Source organism: Ischnura elegans, chromosome 9 (genome assembly GCF_921293095.1).
Source record: "Ischnura elegans chromosome 9, ioIscEleg1.1, whole genome shotgun sequence".
NCBI lineage: Eukaryota > Metazoa > Arthropoda > Insecta > Odonata > Coenagrionidae > Ischnura > Ischnura elegans.
In genome coordinates this window covers 84,261,111-84,279,350 of record NC_060254.1, presented here as the reverse complement: position 1 = coordinate 84,279,350, position 18,240 = coordinate 84,261,111, and the positions used below count along the sequence as shown (strand labels likewise).

General features: G+C 38.7%; 1 protein-coding gene across 1 annotated transcript; it reads left to right on the top strand.

The window, feature by feature from the left end:
• Positions 1-9,870: 9,870 nt before the first annotated feature.
• LOC124165985 (hatching enzyme 1.2-like) lies at positions 9,871-17,398 on the top strand. Its single transcript, XM_046543548.1, has 8 exons — positions 9,871-10,366; positions 12,479-12,612; positions 12,732-12,835; positions 13,286-13,382; positions 14,346-14,475; positions 15,028-15,224; positions 16,523-16,622; positions 17,014-17,398. Exons 1-8 carry the CDS (start codon positions 10,317-10,319, stop codon positions 17,186-17,188), a joined length of 987 nt encoding a protein of 328 aa, XP_046399504.1. The 5' UTR covers positions 9,871-10,316; the 3' UTR covers positions 17,189-17,398.
• Positions 17,399-18,240: the final 842 nt, after the last annotated feature.

Here is an 18,240-nt window from a genome sequence, read left to right as displayed (position 1 = left end):
ATTGCCATACGGATGAAGTGCAGCTTAAAAAGTAAGTTTCTTTTAATATTGGTCTCAGCCTGGTCACTGATTGATTTATGCGAGGTTTTAAAAATTGCTGTGAAAAAATTGAAGGTGTAAATAGTTTTAACCTGCTTGTGTTATCCTCTAAAACCTTTTTTCTCATTTGAAAATAATTAGGCATTGAAAACCGTGAGGGAGTGAAGTAATTGATCTCGGGCTCATGGTTGTACCCAGCAAGGGACAGGAGGGGGCAGCTGCCCTCCCCTAGAAGCAAAAGTTGCAAATGTCTTTAAGGAAAATAATCTTTTTTTCAAGTTTGTAATTTTAAAAACTAATACTTAAAGAGCTGTTACAGTTTCCTTAAAATGTTGATTTCATTCACCTTTTCCATGCTTAAATCTTACCTACAACTTGAAAAACCAATGAAAATACCTGATTTCTATCTAGTCAAACAAATTATTTGAACGATTAAACCTTAAATTCGTTTGCGTTCTTATTTCCTTGAATCTCAAGGCGGAAATTTGAACTTCATAGATTTTCACATTTCCGGTGACTATCATCCATCAGCCTTAATCAGTCATGTAATTTTAGTTGTTTTTAGCTTTTACATCATCCGATTCTGTATGCATTGCGTGGTTTCTCTGCGATTTGATGTAGACATTTAGTTGGTGCTCAAATAATAGCAGTAAAACATTCCCGATGCGTGCTTTACAGTTTTTCCGGGCCTGTTCGTATTTAGTAATCGTCTTATTCTTTTTTTAAGAGCCTAATTTCAAATGTGCATATTTTATGAAGCATAATTCTACTCCCGCTTCATATCAATGAAGTTCATTCGTGATTTCAATGATCGAGGGTGAAAATTTCATTTTAAAATATGATTGCTTAGCCCGCTCATTGTGTTCAGCCGGGAATTCGTTTGCCGTATAATGGTCGGCAGTTTTCTTAATGCTCGAAGATAATTTTGGTGCATGGTTCCTACTATTTTTGCCAGACATTTCTAGCAACTCCTAATAGGGGAAAAATCTCTGTCTACCAGGGGCGCAGCCAAGAATTAAGGCTAGGGGGGGTTTTAGGCGCAACTAATACTTTGGGGCATGGGGTATTGCATACCCTCCGTGGTAAGCAGGAGTTGCGGGAGCCCTCCTGCAGAAATTTTTTAAGATTACTCGTTCAAAATGGCGAATTTCACGGCTTTCAGAGGGATATTTGATTAGTCCTAACACTATGCTACAAGTAATACTGATCCAATTAAGTAAAATGGATTAAACTTAAAAATTTCTCTGAGCTCTGGGGGGTTTTTATCCCCCAACCCCCCCCCCCCCCCTTCGCTGCGCCACTGCTGTCTACGAGTTCGTAGACCTTTAACCTCCCTTCATAGGTCTGCTCCCAATAAAAAAGAGCGGAAAAAATACTCTGTTTCTGAGGGGTATCCATCGTTTCCCATGCCAAACCGATGATTGTGTTGCACCTCCGCAGGCTGTTACCCGAGTAGAATACTAATCACCTTGAGCAATACCTTTCGAACGTTAAGTAAAAGACCGAGGCTCTGAGGTCGGAATGAAAGAGCGAATAGTGAGGATGAACCAGACACCCAGGGACTCGAGCTGTCAACGTGATGGAATTTATGACGGGCCATTATCGTGTAAATTAGTAGTTCGTACGGGAGACACCCTTGTTTGGAATGTCACGCAAATTTTTCGTGGGTTGAATACTCCTTCAAAGCTGTGAAGGATTTGAGGGTAGGAGAACTCTGCTACATTTAGCCTCAGATCTCTCTCGTCTCCCTCTTTTCTATACGTATTGAGATTGCAGCGTTTCAGTCTGTCGGCATTTTGCGCAGTCACACTTACGGGTCTATCTCAGTCGCACTAAATGCTACATGGATGGGGTTTGGTGCGTTCAACGAAAAATCTCTGCGGGCGCATTTTAAGGCCGTTTTACACGGTACACGAAATTGCGCAATCTGACGTATGTGCGAAGGCGTAATCAAAATTGCATCGTGTAAAGCGGTGAACCGCAAGAACACATGCGAGAATGCGTGGATGCGAGACGGCAAAATAGCCCCTGTTCTAATTTCCTTCATTCATTCGCGCAATTCCACGCCATTTTAGAAATTAATGCAGCTCCAACCTTCGCAATTCCATGCACCGTGTAAAACAGCCTTTAGACTTGATTTCAGCGCTGTAGCTCGACATTGCGTAAAGTTGCGGGGAAAAAACGTGCAAAAACGGACCAAAAACAGCCTACCAACTAAACAGTTGACAAACAGTGGTTAGCCACAATTAATTCCTGTCTCCCCACTGCAGTGGTTCTCCTTTGCAAAACTCTAGCAACCAGCAACAGGTGCAACAATATGACGGGCAACAGCGCCAAAACGATAGGCGACAAGGTAACGACCGGTAGCACAGCAAAGTCAACCTGGCTGTGCAACAGGCAGGTTGGCACTGCTAGTCATTCTCTTAATGACGAGCTTTCGGGAAAAAAAAACGAGTCGGTTCTAGTGAACCCCTTCGTGGTGTAAGCGTTGCCATCGGGCGGTTGAATGAAAGCGTATTACCTATAAATTAAATATAAAGTAATTAATCGTAGCGGGCGTGACTTGGTGGAAATCCATAATAGCAGGAGTAGAAGGATCAACAACTTTGCTATTTCCACATAGTAATTTATTAACACCGATCATGTTTTCGTCACAGAGTAACATTATCAAGTATCATACACCTTGATAATGTTACTCTGTAACGAAACCATGGTCGGTGTTAATAAATTACTATGTGGAAATAGCAAAGTTGTTGATCCTTCTACTAAATATAAAGTATACGCTGATAGGAAGAAAAAAGTTATTTTGTGGTTCTCTCAGATTTTCATCAAAAATATTTGTGATCATAATAACTCCAACTAATGATGTAATGCGTAGAGTACCGCATTCTTTGAGTACCTTTCGCTGCTGAAGGCCAGGGTATATAAAAAATAAGGTGTAAACATTGACGCGAGGAATTCCTCATGAATCCGTAAATATTGAAACAAGTCCCTTTTTTTTAGAATTATTATTCCCGCCACAGGCATTTTTGTAAATCGCTGCGCGTATCCGAGCGAGCGCTATTTCGGTTACGTCTTCGCTCGCATCGGCTGCAATTTAACGGGTTTTCACCCCATCTGATTATTCAAAAAGCATCATAAGTGAGGCGGAACAACTTGTTTGCCGGAATAGGACGTGGTGAAGGAAGGAGGCGGTGAATCGGGAAGAGAGGATGGGATCTGTTTGCGGACGTTGAGAACGTGGGAGAGGGCTTGAGGAGGATTAATGAATGGGTTCGACTTAAAAGCCGTGACGAGGGCGGAGTCATAGCCGGCGAGAACATTTACCGTGGCTCGATTAGATACTGAGAATCTCTCTCAAGGGCGGAGGCGCGTGGAAGGAGACGATAAAAAGAAATTAATTCTCATTAGCGTATCCGGCGCGTGAACATGACCAATACAATAAACTGATGTAACTACAATTTTATTAGCTATAAAGAATTAGCTTAAAAAATATTCCTTCCGCTTTGCAATAACGCTACAAATGGCAAAATTGCTAAAGCATTCAGTGGCGCCGACTCCATGGGGCCTGAGGGTGCCCGAGCCCCCTCAAAGATTCGTTTGGGGGGGGGGGGGGCGGAGCCCCCTCAATAATTCAAGAAAATAAATAAGTTATATTATGCTTTGTGAAATCACAAAAAATATATTGGTAATTTTTATTTCCCATGTTTGACGATAGTTGCCTTTTAAAAACAATTCAACAATGTGTTAAAACAAATACTTATAAGGTTAAGCAGGTTAACTGAATCAAGTGGTGTGAATCATGATAGTGTTTCGGTGCTGCGACACACTTTGAATTTAACCTCTTCCCGGGGCAAGACCTCCGATATGGGCCCCCCCAATATTTTTTATAAGTCGGCGCCCCTGAAACAATTATGTTATGACATGAATGGGATTAAGTAAAGCTCTGGATTGGCATTGTAGTACGTGCAAGTATTCTCAAGATACTCAGCGCCCTTAAAGAGACCTTGTAGTTGCAATCTCACTACTAATGCTACATGAATGCATCAAGTTTTTTCACTTGTAAAATAATTTTGGTGGAAGACCTGAATTTAGAATACAATTATTTCACCAGTAAAAATTCTTGCACTCTGAGTTTAATTTTAGTAAAGTAATTATTTTGTCGTAATCATGCCAAAACCAAATCAAAGCCAATTTTTTGTGATAATTCCTAAGGCTGAAATATTAAATGCGAAGTACTTACTTTGGTCATGACGTATCATAAAGCACTCGGTGGCTGTGATAATATTAAGTAAGTAGTACAACATTTCACACACACACAACATAGTTTCCATAGAAGTACATAAAAAAAACTCAAAAGACTGTCAGTCTCCAAAATGCTTGCTTCATTCGGGAAATACTATATTAATTAGGAAAATATTCTGTTGGAACCCTCGTGAAAATAGTGTAAACTACGTATTCGTAAATAGGAGGGATATGGGGCCTGAGGAAATGTTCTCCCCGATTTTTGTTCACCCCCGTTCACGACTCTGTACTGGGTGTAACATGCCTCATGCCGACCTCAGTGGTGGCGGGGAGAAGTCCTCGCCTGCCAAACCGGAAGTCGTGGGTCAAGTCCCGTCTGAGTAGGTGGCACCTACCAGTATAAGGGGGTCGAACAGGGTGATAAACCACCCCCAAAGCTAGCAATATTCATGAATAATAATTGGGTAGTTTCCTTCATCAAGGAAAGCGAAAAGCATTGATTGCGATTCGTTACCCACCATTAGTGTATACAAAATATACAAATTATTTTGTTTTAGAAATACCGGGTTAGACTAATGGCAATGGTCCATTTTTATCCTCATTTGAAAAGGGCCAGATTGGCGCCCATGCGATTCCACTCCACGTGACGTCACAGGGACCTAGTTTCTATACGAGAATATAGGAGTTATACATCGTCTGAGGTTACCAATGCATGCATGAGGCACAGAGCTCAGGGAAACATGTCTTAATAATCACTTATTAAAACTGTCTAAGGTCGGAAAGTTTTCTTCATTTGATAAGGCATTAATAATCCTTATTTAAGACAAGCGCTACCAGCCAGCAGGGTACTCAGCTACCCGCTAGCAGCCTGCGTCGTATCAGCGCTAAGCCTCGCCTCAAGGTCACCTCACAGGGGGGCAGCGGGAGCCAGAAATAAGTCTCACGGAGAGATTTCCCGGCATTCATTCTTACGCGTCGCGTTTTCGCGCGCTTGAAATTTTTCACTTTTCATTTAATCGCGAAAAATAGATATCGTCATTTAAAAATCTAAATGCGTGAAATACGTACTCCAGGTGTAATAATCTTTCGATTTAGGCAATAAAAAAATAATAGGAAACCACCCTATTGTTTAAATGTAAAATTTTAAAACGCCAAATTTTTTGCATGTGGTTCAGTTCAGCAAATGGCATTACGACTTTAAAATGTGACTAGAATCTGGTTGAAATATTTTTCCGAGGGTTTGCTTTGTTAGGGGCCCCAGATAGTGTTTCCTCCTCGGTTCCTCATTCATTCATTCAAATTAAAATCCTATTCACGCCACTGGCCCCTACCCCATAGCATGGGTGTTTGTGATTGTCCGCTGTTGTTTATTTTTAATTCCCCTGTCGTAAAACGCCTCATAGTACTGTTTTATGGCTGATGGAGATACAGAAAGAAATTATGAACCCGAACAGTTTTGGCATGTAACCTTCAATTACAGCACAAACCGCGCACCAATCGTGATATTGATTGTATAGAACTTAGCGAGTGTTTTTATGTCTACACATAGACAAAACTATCATCCCATCATCTGGTTAGTCTTGAGCATGGGCGCAGCCAGAAATTAAGGCTAGGGGGGTTTTAGGCGCGACTAATACTTTGGGGTGTTGGGGTATTGCATACCCGCCAGGGTAAGTGGGAGTTGCGGGGGCCCTCCTCCAGAAAAGTTTTAAGATTAATGGTTCCAAATGGCGAGTTTTACGGTTTTCTGAGGGATATTTGATTAATCCTAAGACTTTTATATAAGTTATACTAATCCATTAAGTAAAATGGATTAAATTTAAAAATTTCTCTGAGCTCTGGGGGTGGGGGTGGTTTTAACCCCCAAACCCCCCCCCCCCCCCTCGCTGCGCCGCTCGTCTTGAGCTAAATTAGAGCTTTTCTTTAGGGAGAAGTATTTTATGTCGAGTTACGCCATTTTAAGTTGTTAACCAGCAGGCGCTCTTTTTTACTTTTCGACTACATAGTTACGCCGAGTTATTCAAGTTAAGTTGTCTGGACAAGGGAGTACTCAGTTTATCCAGCGATGATCTAGAACGTAATGTAAAAGATCGTTTTTCTTGTAATGTGGCCAAGTTAATGTGTGCCGTGTTTTCAAGGGATTTGGTCCTTCTTCCCCTTTATTGTTATGGTACACAATTCATGAAAACGTATCCTTAGTCTAGTCCCTGTAGGAGATGTGTATTTAATAAACCACTATTACGTCACTGGCTGATCAGACCTAAAAAATAGTAAAAGAAAATCGCCCGATATTGAATTTGAATTCCGCCACTCGTAGTTACGCACTCGTTTATACCAAGCCTGAAATGCGCCCTCAGTACACACATTCTTTTTTGCCAATAAAGTCTCCGTCGGGAATTCTCACTCCCAGTGGCCTCGACGTTGGCACAAGCGCTTGACTTTGCAAGAGTTGACGAGAAATCTCAAAAATCTGGCGTAGGATTGGGGGAAAATGGGGAATGGAGTGAGGTCAAAGGAGAAAGAGAGGGCTTAAAATGTCGTGGAGGGAGAGGTGAAGCTGTTTGGGAAGGGGGATGGGAAGAGGCCGATAGGAAGGGTCACGGGCGGTGTCAAAATAGCTGGCTGCTGATGGCGTCACTGCAACGCACGTTTTATTGGTGCGTTTATATTACGTGCACGTTGGTAGTTGGTGCGGGAAACAAAGTAGACGTAATTTCCATGAAAATTTCAAAAATCTCCATGAAAATTTCAAATTGGTACTCTTCTAACTGTAATTCTTCGACAGAACCAACGAAAATTGGCTTTCCGTGCTATATTTTCTGAACATAGCAATTGAAAATTCAAATTTTACGCATGTGATTATGGCTGTGCTTGTCTAAGCACACGAAGAACATTGTTTAGAGCTGGAAAATAACTGTGGTTTTGTCAAAGACTTGATATAATCCGTTATGCTATCAGAATCATGATTTTAAAAAAACAATTATGGGCACTTCAATTTATTACTTTTTGAGTTATTAGCAAATAATGGTGTAATCTAAGTCGAATCACGCTCGTTACATGAGAACGGCTAGACAGCTGTCAAAAATTAGTGGAAAAATCATGAACTTGAAAATATAAGGATTGAATTACCTATAGTTTCTGTACCCTATTTTTTTTCAACCTCGATGGATGTCGTTCATGAGAGGAAAAGCTTTTATTGCAATAGATGCGAACTATATTTTTTCTACCCCGCAGTCGCGAACCTGTCTCATAGGGGGTTCAGTACTTCTGTTTTAAGACCAAAAGGTAATAGCAACTTTTCCATCACCTTGGCATGGAAACATTTTCAAATACTGCATTTAAGAGGACAAAAGTACCTTATGGAACATGCGAACGTTTGCTGTGGGTTTTTCAACCTGCGTATCCATTTTGTTAGAGAAAAAATCTAAATAAAAGTTCTTTTATTCTACACTGTTGCTTTATTTTCATAAATTCTGTATTACGAACTATTTACAAGCAAAAATAAAAAAGGCCGCTATCGCGTGATTTGTCTTTTGGGAGTCGCGTTTCGCATGAAAGCATGTCGAAAAAATATAATAAAAATACATTGAAATTTTTTCCCTCAACATCATTTCCGGGAATGAAAAAGTCTCGTGATGACCATTCCGATCCATTATTTCCTAATTATATGTTGAAAACTAAAATTATTCCGACAGCTGCGTTAAACTGGGATACTGAGATGATTTCCAGCTGTGCTTTCCGTCCAGGTAGTCGGCCCCCTCAAGCCGATGCATCCTTCTTGCTCGACGAGTCGAATTTTGCGTCGATTGCCTGACTTAATATTTATTTAAAACTTGCTCTATTCTCTTGAAATTATCGTGGTACGTGAAGTCGACTCTTCTCCATAATCACATTAATCCTGCCTGCGGATAGAGAATATTCCACTGAGCATTCAACGGTGGCGGAAACTTGAGCTAAAAATCAGAGGACTCAGCAGAACCCGAAGAACCTGCGAAGACAATCACTGGGAAAACTTACTGTTCACATTGTTTTTTCTGTATTATGAAAAAGATTACCTTATTGCATATCCTAAGGAAAAATGTTATTTTTTGAGAATTAGGTTATTTTTTGAGGGTCTGCTCAGTATGCTCTGAAAATGTCAAAACGAGAACGTAAGTTTTCAATAAGTAAGGAAATCAAGACAAAATGCGATCGGTAGAGGTTGAATAACACGTCCTCTTCCTGGAAATGTACACTAAAGATTACAGGTAAGAGTCTTACACGAAAGGGTCTTTTTTCCGCTGATTGATCAAATCTTAGTCGTTCTTTGATCAGTTTTATTAGCATTCTACCGATTGAGGTGGATTTGCATGGAAGAAGTATTTAAGAAGTTTCTGGCAGTCTCCCGTCCCATCGTGGACTTCCCTCTTCAATTCATGACAGTGTTTTTTACGTGACACCATCACGTTAACTACCTTTCATCTGGCTCGTACCCTTCGACGTGGCCTTAATGGGAGGAATTTATAATTAATCCCAACTGCGCAGCTCGAGAGGTCGTAGGATCGCGCAAGTCAAAATGCGATCGGTAGGGGAGGAATTGTGCGTCCCTGTTCATGAATTGAACACCAATTATCACGGGTTACAGCCTTACACGAAAGGGTCTTGTTTTTCCCCCGATTGATTGGCCGACAGTGCAGATCAAGTAGTCTTAGGTACGCGCAAGACAAAATACGATCGGTAGAGGAGGAATTATGCGCCATCCTCCATGAATTGTACACCAAAGATCACGGGTAATAGCTTTACACGAAATGGTATTTTTTTATTCCACAGGATTCTTGTATTCACGTAGGAACGGAACCATTGGAGTATCCAGGAATTTCTTTTGGGGGTGGTGCAGAACCAAACCCTGGGAAATTTTTTGAAAAAAAAAGGTACTAGATTAGGGTTTATGTAGGGTTTTTAACTAATTTTAACGAATTTCGTAAACGAAAAAAAACTTCATTTTTCAAGTAAATCCTTTGAAAATTCGCGATTTGTCAATATTTTGTTTTCTTTTTTGATGAAGCAAAGTAATTGTGTTTTTATATTTCGGGTGAGGGGGGGGAGGTCCGGACCCCCCTCGCTTCGCCACAGAACGGAACCTTTTAGGGTGCGATTCATAGACGGCACTTTAGGGTAAAGTATACTTTAGCCGGGCTAAAGTCTGCTTTTTCCGTTTCATAGACGCCACTTTAGAAGAAAAATGGCCGAATCGTCACTTTACCGTAAAGTGCCCAACCGGAGCTCACTTTAGGGCTAAAGTGTCCTTCACGGATGAATAAATATGGCTGCACCGGCTGTTATTGAAGTTACTATAAATACGGTGTGCCTTCCCTATCATGAAGCAAACACCTTACTCTATGTTCCTTAATATTTGATTTCCACCGCGACTAGGATGTAGCCCAAGGGAAAGGGAAACTTTAGTAGCGCGCGGTAATGAAGAACGATTACGACCGGTTGTGCGGGAGTGATGCGACCACTTATAATATCTCCTCGCCGCCCCCTCTCGAAGAACCGCTCCCCTCCACCGCCCTCACCGGTGCGAAAGTGTCGGCTCGCAGCCCGAGAGAGGCTGAGTCCGTCTCGCAAAGCGCTTAGTATTCGCGGAGCCGGGAAGGGAGTCTGGGGACTTCAACGCGCGAGCGCTGCCAGACGTGCTCCGGAGGAAGAGACCACGCCGCTAGCGTAGGGGAAAGCGTAACATTTTTTAGTTCTTGGCTGGAAGACAAAGCGAGCTATCCCTCGATCGACTCGCTTCCTCGTACAACCTCTCCCTCGGCTCAGAATTTCCGGACGTGGGTCATCGGGAAGAGTTCGGAGTTCCTGCATTCGTGGGAAAAGTGTTAATTTTGTTTTCCAGGCGCTTCTCGGGAAAATTTAGGCGGTCGCAAAGGCCGTCTTCCCCGGACGTCTTGTCTGTGGTTCAACTTCAAGAGCATGCTGCTCTAAATGTTTGCGTCGATACTGCAGAAGTTTTAGGTACCAATTAGTGGAATTGAATCACATCATCAGAAATGGAGACTCGTCTTAAATTGAAGAAGAGGACTGGATCCTTTAAGTTGCAGTAAGTACGGTGTATTTTCTCCATCACTAAGTAAACACGTTACTCATTGTTCCTTAATTTTTGGTTTATAAATTTATTCTAGACAATCAGCCGGTAGGTATTTTCTGAAAATGTTGAATGATTCCGAAATGTTAGTCTGTGTTTGTAAGATTTTAAATGCGGCGCGATGAACCGAGGGAATGTTGCGGAGAAGGGACCTAGTTCTTTATCCTGAGAGTGGACTTGGAGTGAATGTCATTCAGGAACAATTTTTACCAGCGGGTTTTCATGTTGCGATTTATTAAAACAATTTTTCGCCCCCGTGGCTGCTACTTATGACGCGATTCTGATAAAGGTGGATATAGACGGAGGTATTGCATACTACAGTGTTTTTTTTTACTAGAGATGTGCGTCTGTATAGGGTCAAAAGGATTTTTTTAAAGAAAATCGGGCAGTGAAAATTGTTATTTTTTGTGGAAAACAGATAGCAAAATCTTAAAGTTGTAAGATAGTTTATTATGAAAATGAAGTAATTCACTTTTCGGTGCGAGTTCATTTTTTATTTCCGAATTTTAGAAAGAATTTTACCCCCATGTCCTTCCTTAATGTTAGTTTAGACTGGCAGAATCAGTGGTGTAACTATGGGGGGGATGAGGGGGATAGATCCCCCCCCCAAAGCCTCGGAGAAATAAAAATAATATTCAAAAATATTGTCTAGTTTGGACTCATAGTAAATTTTAACGTAACCTTTTAATGAAACCCAAATCTTAAGTGCCAAAATTATGTAAAACGTACTTGCAGCCATGTCATTTTTACAAAATTTTCTCAAATGGGGGGGGGGGGGTGAGAGGTCGCTCTTCCCCATCCCCCTCAAAGCATATTCCTAGTTACGCCACTGAGCAGAATAATTTGTGAGTTAAGCATTTCAAAGGTCAGAATATTTTTTAAGTTAATTGGTCTGTGTTTTCAACTTCTGCTCAAAGTTAATTTATTTTATTAGGCAATTACATGTTGGGAAAAAAAATTCTATCCTGTGAAATATGAAACTCCTAAATTAGTCTGCCAGTCAAAACTTACGTGAAGAAGGGTACCTAATTGGTAGCATTATCGTTTTCTTCTTCTGCTTGTTCTGCATGGAATCCTGTCTCATTGGGCTGAAGAGCACCATTATGTATTTCGATGCCTCCACTACATAAACGCTCAACAATCGCCCTCTGAATCAAATCCGCTCATCTAGATAGCCCTTATAGTACTAGATGAGCGAATTTGATTTAGTGGGCGATTGTTGAGCATTTATGCAGTGTAGGTATCGATTTGCTATGGCAACTCCACTGGAGCTTTTGTGCCAAGCTCATGACTCTTAATTTTTCTACTGGGATGACCCTTGAAATATAGCTTAACAATGGTGCAGAAGTTCTCCTTTTCCAGTATTCTTCTGAGCTGGGCTGAATTTTTCCCAGACTGATAATCGTAGCATTAAATGATTAATGTCAGGAATAAATTATTCATTGTATTAGGAAGCCTCTCTACTACCTAAAGTGCCTAGACAAGACAGCTGATAAAAGTGTGGGCTGAAAATATTTTGTTTCACACAGCCCTCGGGCCACAAGTTTCTCTTCCCTTTCGTTATCAATGTAATAAATAACCACTATTATATGTATAGGTCTTATTGTGCAACCTCCAGGTTACCATTAAATCAAGCTAACTAAACTTAAAACATTAGGTACTTCCCTTATGTGTTAGTCTTGACTTACCTGTAGGCACTAAGAAAAAAATAAACAGAAATCCATAAGACAGGAACTAAAAATAATTGTGTACTAGACACAAATGCAAATTCCTAGCATCTCCCTTCTCAGTGACCTCATCTTCAAATCCTCAATTTGTGGGCTCTATAAAAAGAGCCAAGAGAAAGAACTTCCTTTTCCGGTCTTTTTACTTGCAAATAATTGGTAGCACATTGATCCCAGAGGCCAAATGTGAGTGACGCTTAGATTAAAATATCCCCTTACATATCTTTTTGGCTTTTTAGTTGACTTTTTTATTTATTAGAAATGTAGAAATCATATAATTCAATTTGCACTCAATATGTCCATCATCATGCCGTGATCTTAAATAAAGTATTTTCCTTCACAGTGCTCTGATACTCAGCAGTCTTCCATTATATTTTGTTTTACTGCCTTGTATCATGGGAAAAACTATATCAAAACCGCCAATTACTTCATTTCCTCCTATTCCTGATGTGATATATCCTCCTATTCCTGAAGAAGGTAAGATTCTTGAAGTGTAATCTGGAAAGCATTGTCATAAACATCATTTACTGCTGACGAAACTATCAATGGAAGCTCCAATCACAATTTTCTGATTAATGAATGTTTCATATTCTTAGTGAAAATAAGCTTGACTGAGGAGGAGAAGGAACTTTTAGCTTATAGCAGTGATCCTGAAGTACGGCCTGCACTCTTTGAAGGTGACATGGCTCTATCATCTGAGGTAATATACATTCATTTTACTTGTGTTCATATTTTTTTTATATTTCTCCTCTATACACCTTCTGTGTTCTAAGAATGAAATCAGGAAAAGTATTTTCAATATTTATATGAGAAAAATACCCTTAATTTATTCAATACACAGAATGAGCAGATTAAATCATGTCACACATCATTCTTGAAATAAAGCGACTTGACAGCTTAATCTATCCATTTAAAATAAAAAACAGTATTGTCATGCTCACATTTTGATTTTCCTTGGGGCGTTGATTTGAGGGTTATGTCCAGCTAGAGGTAGCAGAGTCAAGTTTTCAAATACTGGCTTGTTTTATGACTCCCCACCAATGTAAAAAAAACACTCATTTTGGCTTGTGATGTCAGTCTCTCAATTGTGTTATAATATTTTTAAAGATTTATTTTATATTTTGAAAATGAAATTGTTTTATATTCACAGGCATATGATTACTGGAGAGTGGGCATCAGGTGGGATGTATTTCCTGAGAAGTTGTGGAAAAATAGAACAGTTCCTTATGTCATATCCCCACTATATGGTAAGTATTTTGATTTTGCCAAAATTTTTTATGGACTTGTGGTGGAATTTAAGGGAAATTTTTAGCTAAAATTTTGGTGCCTTGCGGAATAACCTGTATTTTATGGCAAATTTTCCTTCTTGAAAAATTTTATTTGTGAAAATGTGGAACTGAGCATTGAACTACATATTTCGTTGATAGTGTCAATCCAAGAAAGATGTTCAGGGATAAAGTGTTGCACTTGTTGCTGTCCTCCTAACGAAAGAGCTATTTCTTCTTTCATTTTAATGTTGCCCCTACAGTTTACACCCTTTCCTATGCAAGAGCAATCAAATAATCAGTTGAGAACACAAAAATTTTTATGTATCAGAGTGTGAATCTGATAAGCAACCCATCCACCATAACACATTATGTCGTATTTACTCAATTTTAGGTCCTTATCCTACTGCAAAAATGTCCATTTTTGTCCTATCTACCTCCATCTGTGATTTTTTCTGAGGAGATTTCCCTCAATAATAGGTACATACATATAAAATAAAGGGTTATTATGTATATGAATTGAACCATAGGCTATCATTTCATCCTATACTTACTATCCATCTCCAACTGAGTAAAAGATACAGTAATGGCTGCAGCTGCATCAGGTAGAGCTCTTGGGCATCTGTGCATTGCCTACTTCAGATTAATGAGGCTGAAAAAAATCTTTCAACTTAGTTTTGATTTAGTGGTAAAAGTGATGAATCACAGATATTGATAAAATAATAAAATATTTTCAATATGAAATCTTCAAAATATAATTTTCTAATAATAGAAAGTAAAAAACTACCGTTTAATTTCATTTAGAGAGAATAATTGACTTCATACAAATTTTGGATTTTATTCTTATGCCCAAAATGCCTCTCTTTATCTTGTGTGTAGTTTATTGAGATTTTCATTGTAATATTAATTAATAAATGAATGTAATTCTAAATCTTGTAATTGCAGATCCTGCCGACCATGTTACCATATACACTGCCATTCAAACTCTAAATTTCATGACTTGTATCAAATTTGTGCCATGGGATGGAAAGAGGAAGGACTTTCTCTTAATATGGCCCATTAAATTTCCGAAGGGGTAAGTTTTGATACTGGGAAGGTAGAACTGGTCCCTTAGCTCTTGTGCAGTCAATTTTCCCCTTTGTACACATGGAGCACAAACATTTCCTGCAGAAGAGGTGTAACATTCACATCAGGACAGCGACTTGCTCATCCTCATAAAAGCAGGAACAATTTTCAGCAGACAAACTGAAAGAAAACTTCTTGCAATCCTACTTTTTGATGATTTAACCTCTACTGTATTTATTCATGTTGGAGAGCACGATCTTTTATGATGGATAACCAAACTACCTCTCACTTGATAATTATCTGCAAAGGTTATAAGAAGTTATGTGAATCTTTTGTGCATCTCAAACTTCTATCTAGAATGTCTATCTTCATCGTTTCTCATCCAATTAATCCCATCAGTTACAAACTTGTGCTATTAGAAATAATGACTGCTACTCCTCTTTTATTTCTGATGTGTTCATGTGAAAATTTCAGAATAAAAACTAATGAAGAATTTATGTTGTAGTTATCAACGGAAATAATTAGATTCTGTAACCCCTCCTTTTGTCTTTGCCTTTATCAGGTGCTGGTCATTTGTGGGACGCACTGGTGGAACCCAAATTGTTTCCTTGCAACCTCCTGACCGCCAAGGGCCTAATTGCCTTGGAGGACCTGGGAGAGCCATACATGAATTATTACATGCCCTTGGAATCTTTCATGAGCAGTCTCGAGCAGATCGGGACAAGTTTGTCAAAGTTCATTTTGACAACATCATACCACGTATGTATTACTTTAACTCTAATATTTCAATTGTATGGATAAGTTGAATAGCATTTTTTTACTTCAAGCATTCCTACTCCTTCTCTATCCTTTAAATTACTCCAAGCTCACTCATTCTCTAAGATGTGGATATGGAAACAACAAGTATGGCTACATGTGAAGGGCTTCCATGAGTGCATTAATTCGTCATCTTTGCAAGTTATAATATTTTTCTAAGGAGTAAATTCGTAGTGGAAAAGTCATTTGACTTGGCTGAGATTTGAAACAAGGTGTCCTGTTTGAAGAAGTATGACAAGACCTCTATTTCCCTGATATCTCTTACATTTGAGCCTCCTTTCCAGGCCCTGTTGGTTTTGTGGAAGGCATTAGACATTCATTATTTTGTTTTAATTCCAAACAAAGCATTCATAAGCATTATAAACCTCGACGCAATCTAAATCAGACATTCAATAAGTTCAATTGAAATATGTATATTTGCAAAGCAATAAGGATTCCGTGCTTGTTTACACAGACTTCTGAATGCTCGAAACAGAAATTCTTGGACATTTTTATAGCATTTTTCAAATGTGATGGATCCTGTTGGCAGGGATTTGTTTGAGGATTTCACCCATGTATAGTTTCAAGGCATGCAAATTTACATCAAGTTACAGCCTCCACTTCCATCATTATTCCGATAAAAGGTTCTGATCATATCTTACTGAGTTCATGGAAATATAGCTGAATGAAAGCATGCCTTTAGCCAGCTGAAGTGGCTACTGTGGTCCATGCTGTTGGAATGGTTAGAAAATGTACAAGTAAAGGTGCAAGAGCAATGCAAGTTTCTTCTGTTTTATCTTTAATCACACTGTTTTTTTCTTCACTCACTGCAAGTTACCCATCTTAGATCTACTGAAGGGAATGATAAACCAAAGTGCTTCTTTGTGAATCAGAGACACTAAAGACAACTTGTCTCCATTGAAGTCCTTCAAGCATCTTAGGTCTTAAAATAATCGTTGATTATCATCATTATGCATCCTTCCGTATATTTTATTGTATTTCAAATGCATACAAACTCCTTCTTGCTGTTTGGTTCCTATCTTAAGTATTCTTGCTTTGAATAGTTTTAAAATACTTCTGACCTATTTTGTTCATGATTGAATTAGCTATCTAAACTTATATAGATTCTAATGATAGTTTATTAGATTATTTTATTATCCTGCTATTATTTAGACAATTTATTAAGAAGCAATGTTATTAGTATGTTGCTGGTAGCAACTCAAATGAGGGTTTGCAGTAATGATACTCATCTATTTTTTCAGAATTCTTAGTCAACTTTGATAAGCAAAGTCTGAAGAACACTACTTATTCATTTGAGTATGATTATGACAGTATTATGCACTATGGTGAAAATTTCTTCAGGTGAGTGAACTTAGATTGATATGATTGTACTAGAAGAATTGTGATCTCTTTTCGTCTCGTATGTGTAGCTATAAAGTTAAAGAATAAACTATCAGAGTACAATAGGAAGTATGATTTCCTAATATAAATTGATCCAAAATGAAAATAGGGCAAGAAATTTTTGTGAATTCAGGATTTTAAAGTATTTTTATTTCCAATTCATATCCATTCAAAGTAAACATATCACTGCAACATCATGATACATATTATTAAGAAAATTCATGAACTAATATGAAGGTTTTAAGAACACGAACTTTATAACTGATCAACCCTCTATGGCTGCTCCTGTTATTAAAATGTCTTCAGTGGTCCACTATGCTAATAACCAAATTATTTTCCTTTTCGCTTGCAGCAAAGGACGTGGTATGCCAACTATTACACCAAAACATCCAGGGGCTCGTTTGGGGCAGCGAAAGGCTTTGAGTAAAACTGACTGCCTCAAAGTAAATGAGCTCTATGGGTGTCTGAAAAAGTCAGCCGCTGATAGTAGAAGATACCACACAATTTGCAATGTTCTTGGATTGTGAGGGAATATCTGAAATTTGAATCACATGTGATTGCACTGGGTAAATTGATACCTAAAAAAAAAGAATATTGCATAGCCTCCTTGGATGACATGCTCGTCATTGAAATATTTTTACCGTGATTGGCATTAATGCTGGTGATTTGTAAAAAAAATGTTATTTATTTCTCTACTCAGGAAATTCAGATTCATAATAATATATACCATAGCCAAGCACAATTGTATTATTTATTTTTAGCAAGATGTTTCTTCTAATATTTAAATATCATTTTGACTAAATTTGCGGGAATATTTAATGGAATTTTCGTAGTTAAAATTTCTGAAAATTAATAAAGCATGAGCACAGACCTAAAATAAAATAGGTAAGTAAATACATGTTAGAAATTTCAAGTGCTTGGAATAATTTTCCATTAAGTAAACTGATGAATCTCCACATACTCCTAAACAATACATTTTTATTCTAATCCAATCACCACCTATACAAGTCTGTAGCAGGTGGTATCAGGTCACCAGCCTTTTACTTTAAAGAGAAAGCAAAAAAGGTGGTGTGCATTTATATTAATTTGACTGCCTTGGTTCAGCTTCACCAGGCATTTATTAAAATCATTTATTGTTTGGGGAAAAATGAATTCCTATGCATACTCATTCAGCAAAATATTTCTCTCAGTATATTGTTGCTGTCGTACCTGGAAATATAGTGAGGTTATAAAATGACGTTAAGCATATCATATAGGTTCCGAGCATCTAGCACCCAGACTCAGATCAACGTTGTAGTTTTGGGGAAGAGATGGAGGCATTACCCTCCTTGGGGCCTTGGTGGTATGCAACATACTCAGCAATAATCCATCTGGGATCTGATATGCCTGGACCTGTGGGTTTTGGATATTCATCATTTATTTTTAAAATTGTTTGTTAAACTGATGGAATAAAATTTCCATTGGAAAGCATTCTTAATGATATTATCTTTTAAATTTTTTCAAAAATTATGGGTGTGGTTGCCTCCCCACCCCCTATTACTATGTCACTGCTAGCAGCTCCCAGCCTTACTCATGTTTA

What these genes read in the sequence shown, in the direction of transcription:
- LOC124165985 (XM_046543548.1), top strand. Translation starts at nt 10,317, where the DNA reads ATGGAGACTCGTCTTAAATTGAAGAAGAGGACTGGATCCTTTAAGTTG. An exon ending in ACTGGATCCTTTAAGTTGCA is followed by an intron (nt 10,367 to 12,478) that starts GTAAGTACGGTG and finishes TTTCCTTCACAG; the next exon opens with TGCTCTGATACTCAGCAGTC. An exon ending in TATGGTGAAAATTTCTTCAG is followed by an intron (nt 16,623 to 17,013) that starts GTGAGTGAACTT and finishes TTTCGCTTGCAG; the next exon opens with CAAAGGACGTGGTATGCCAA.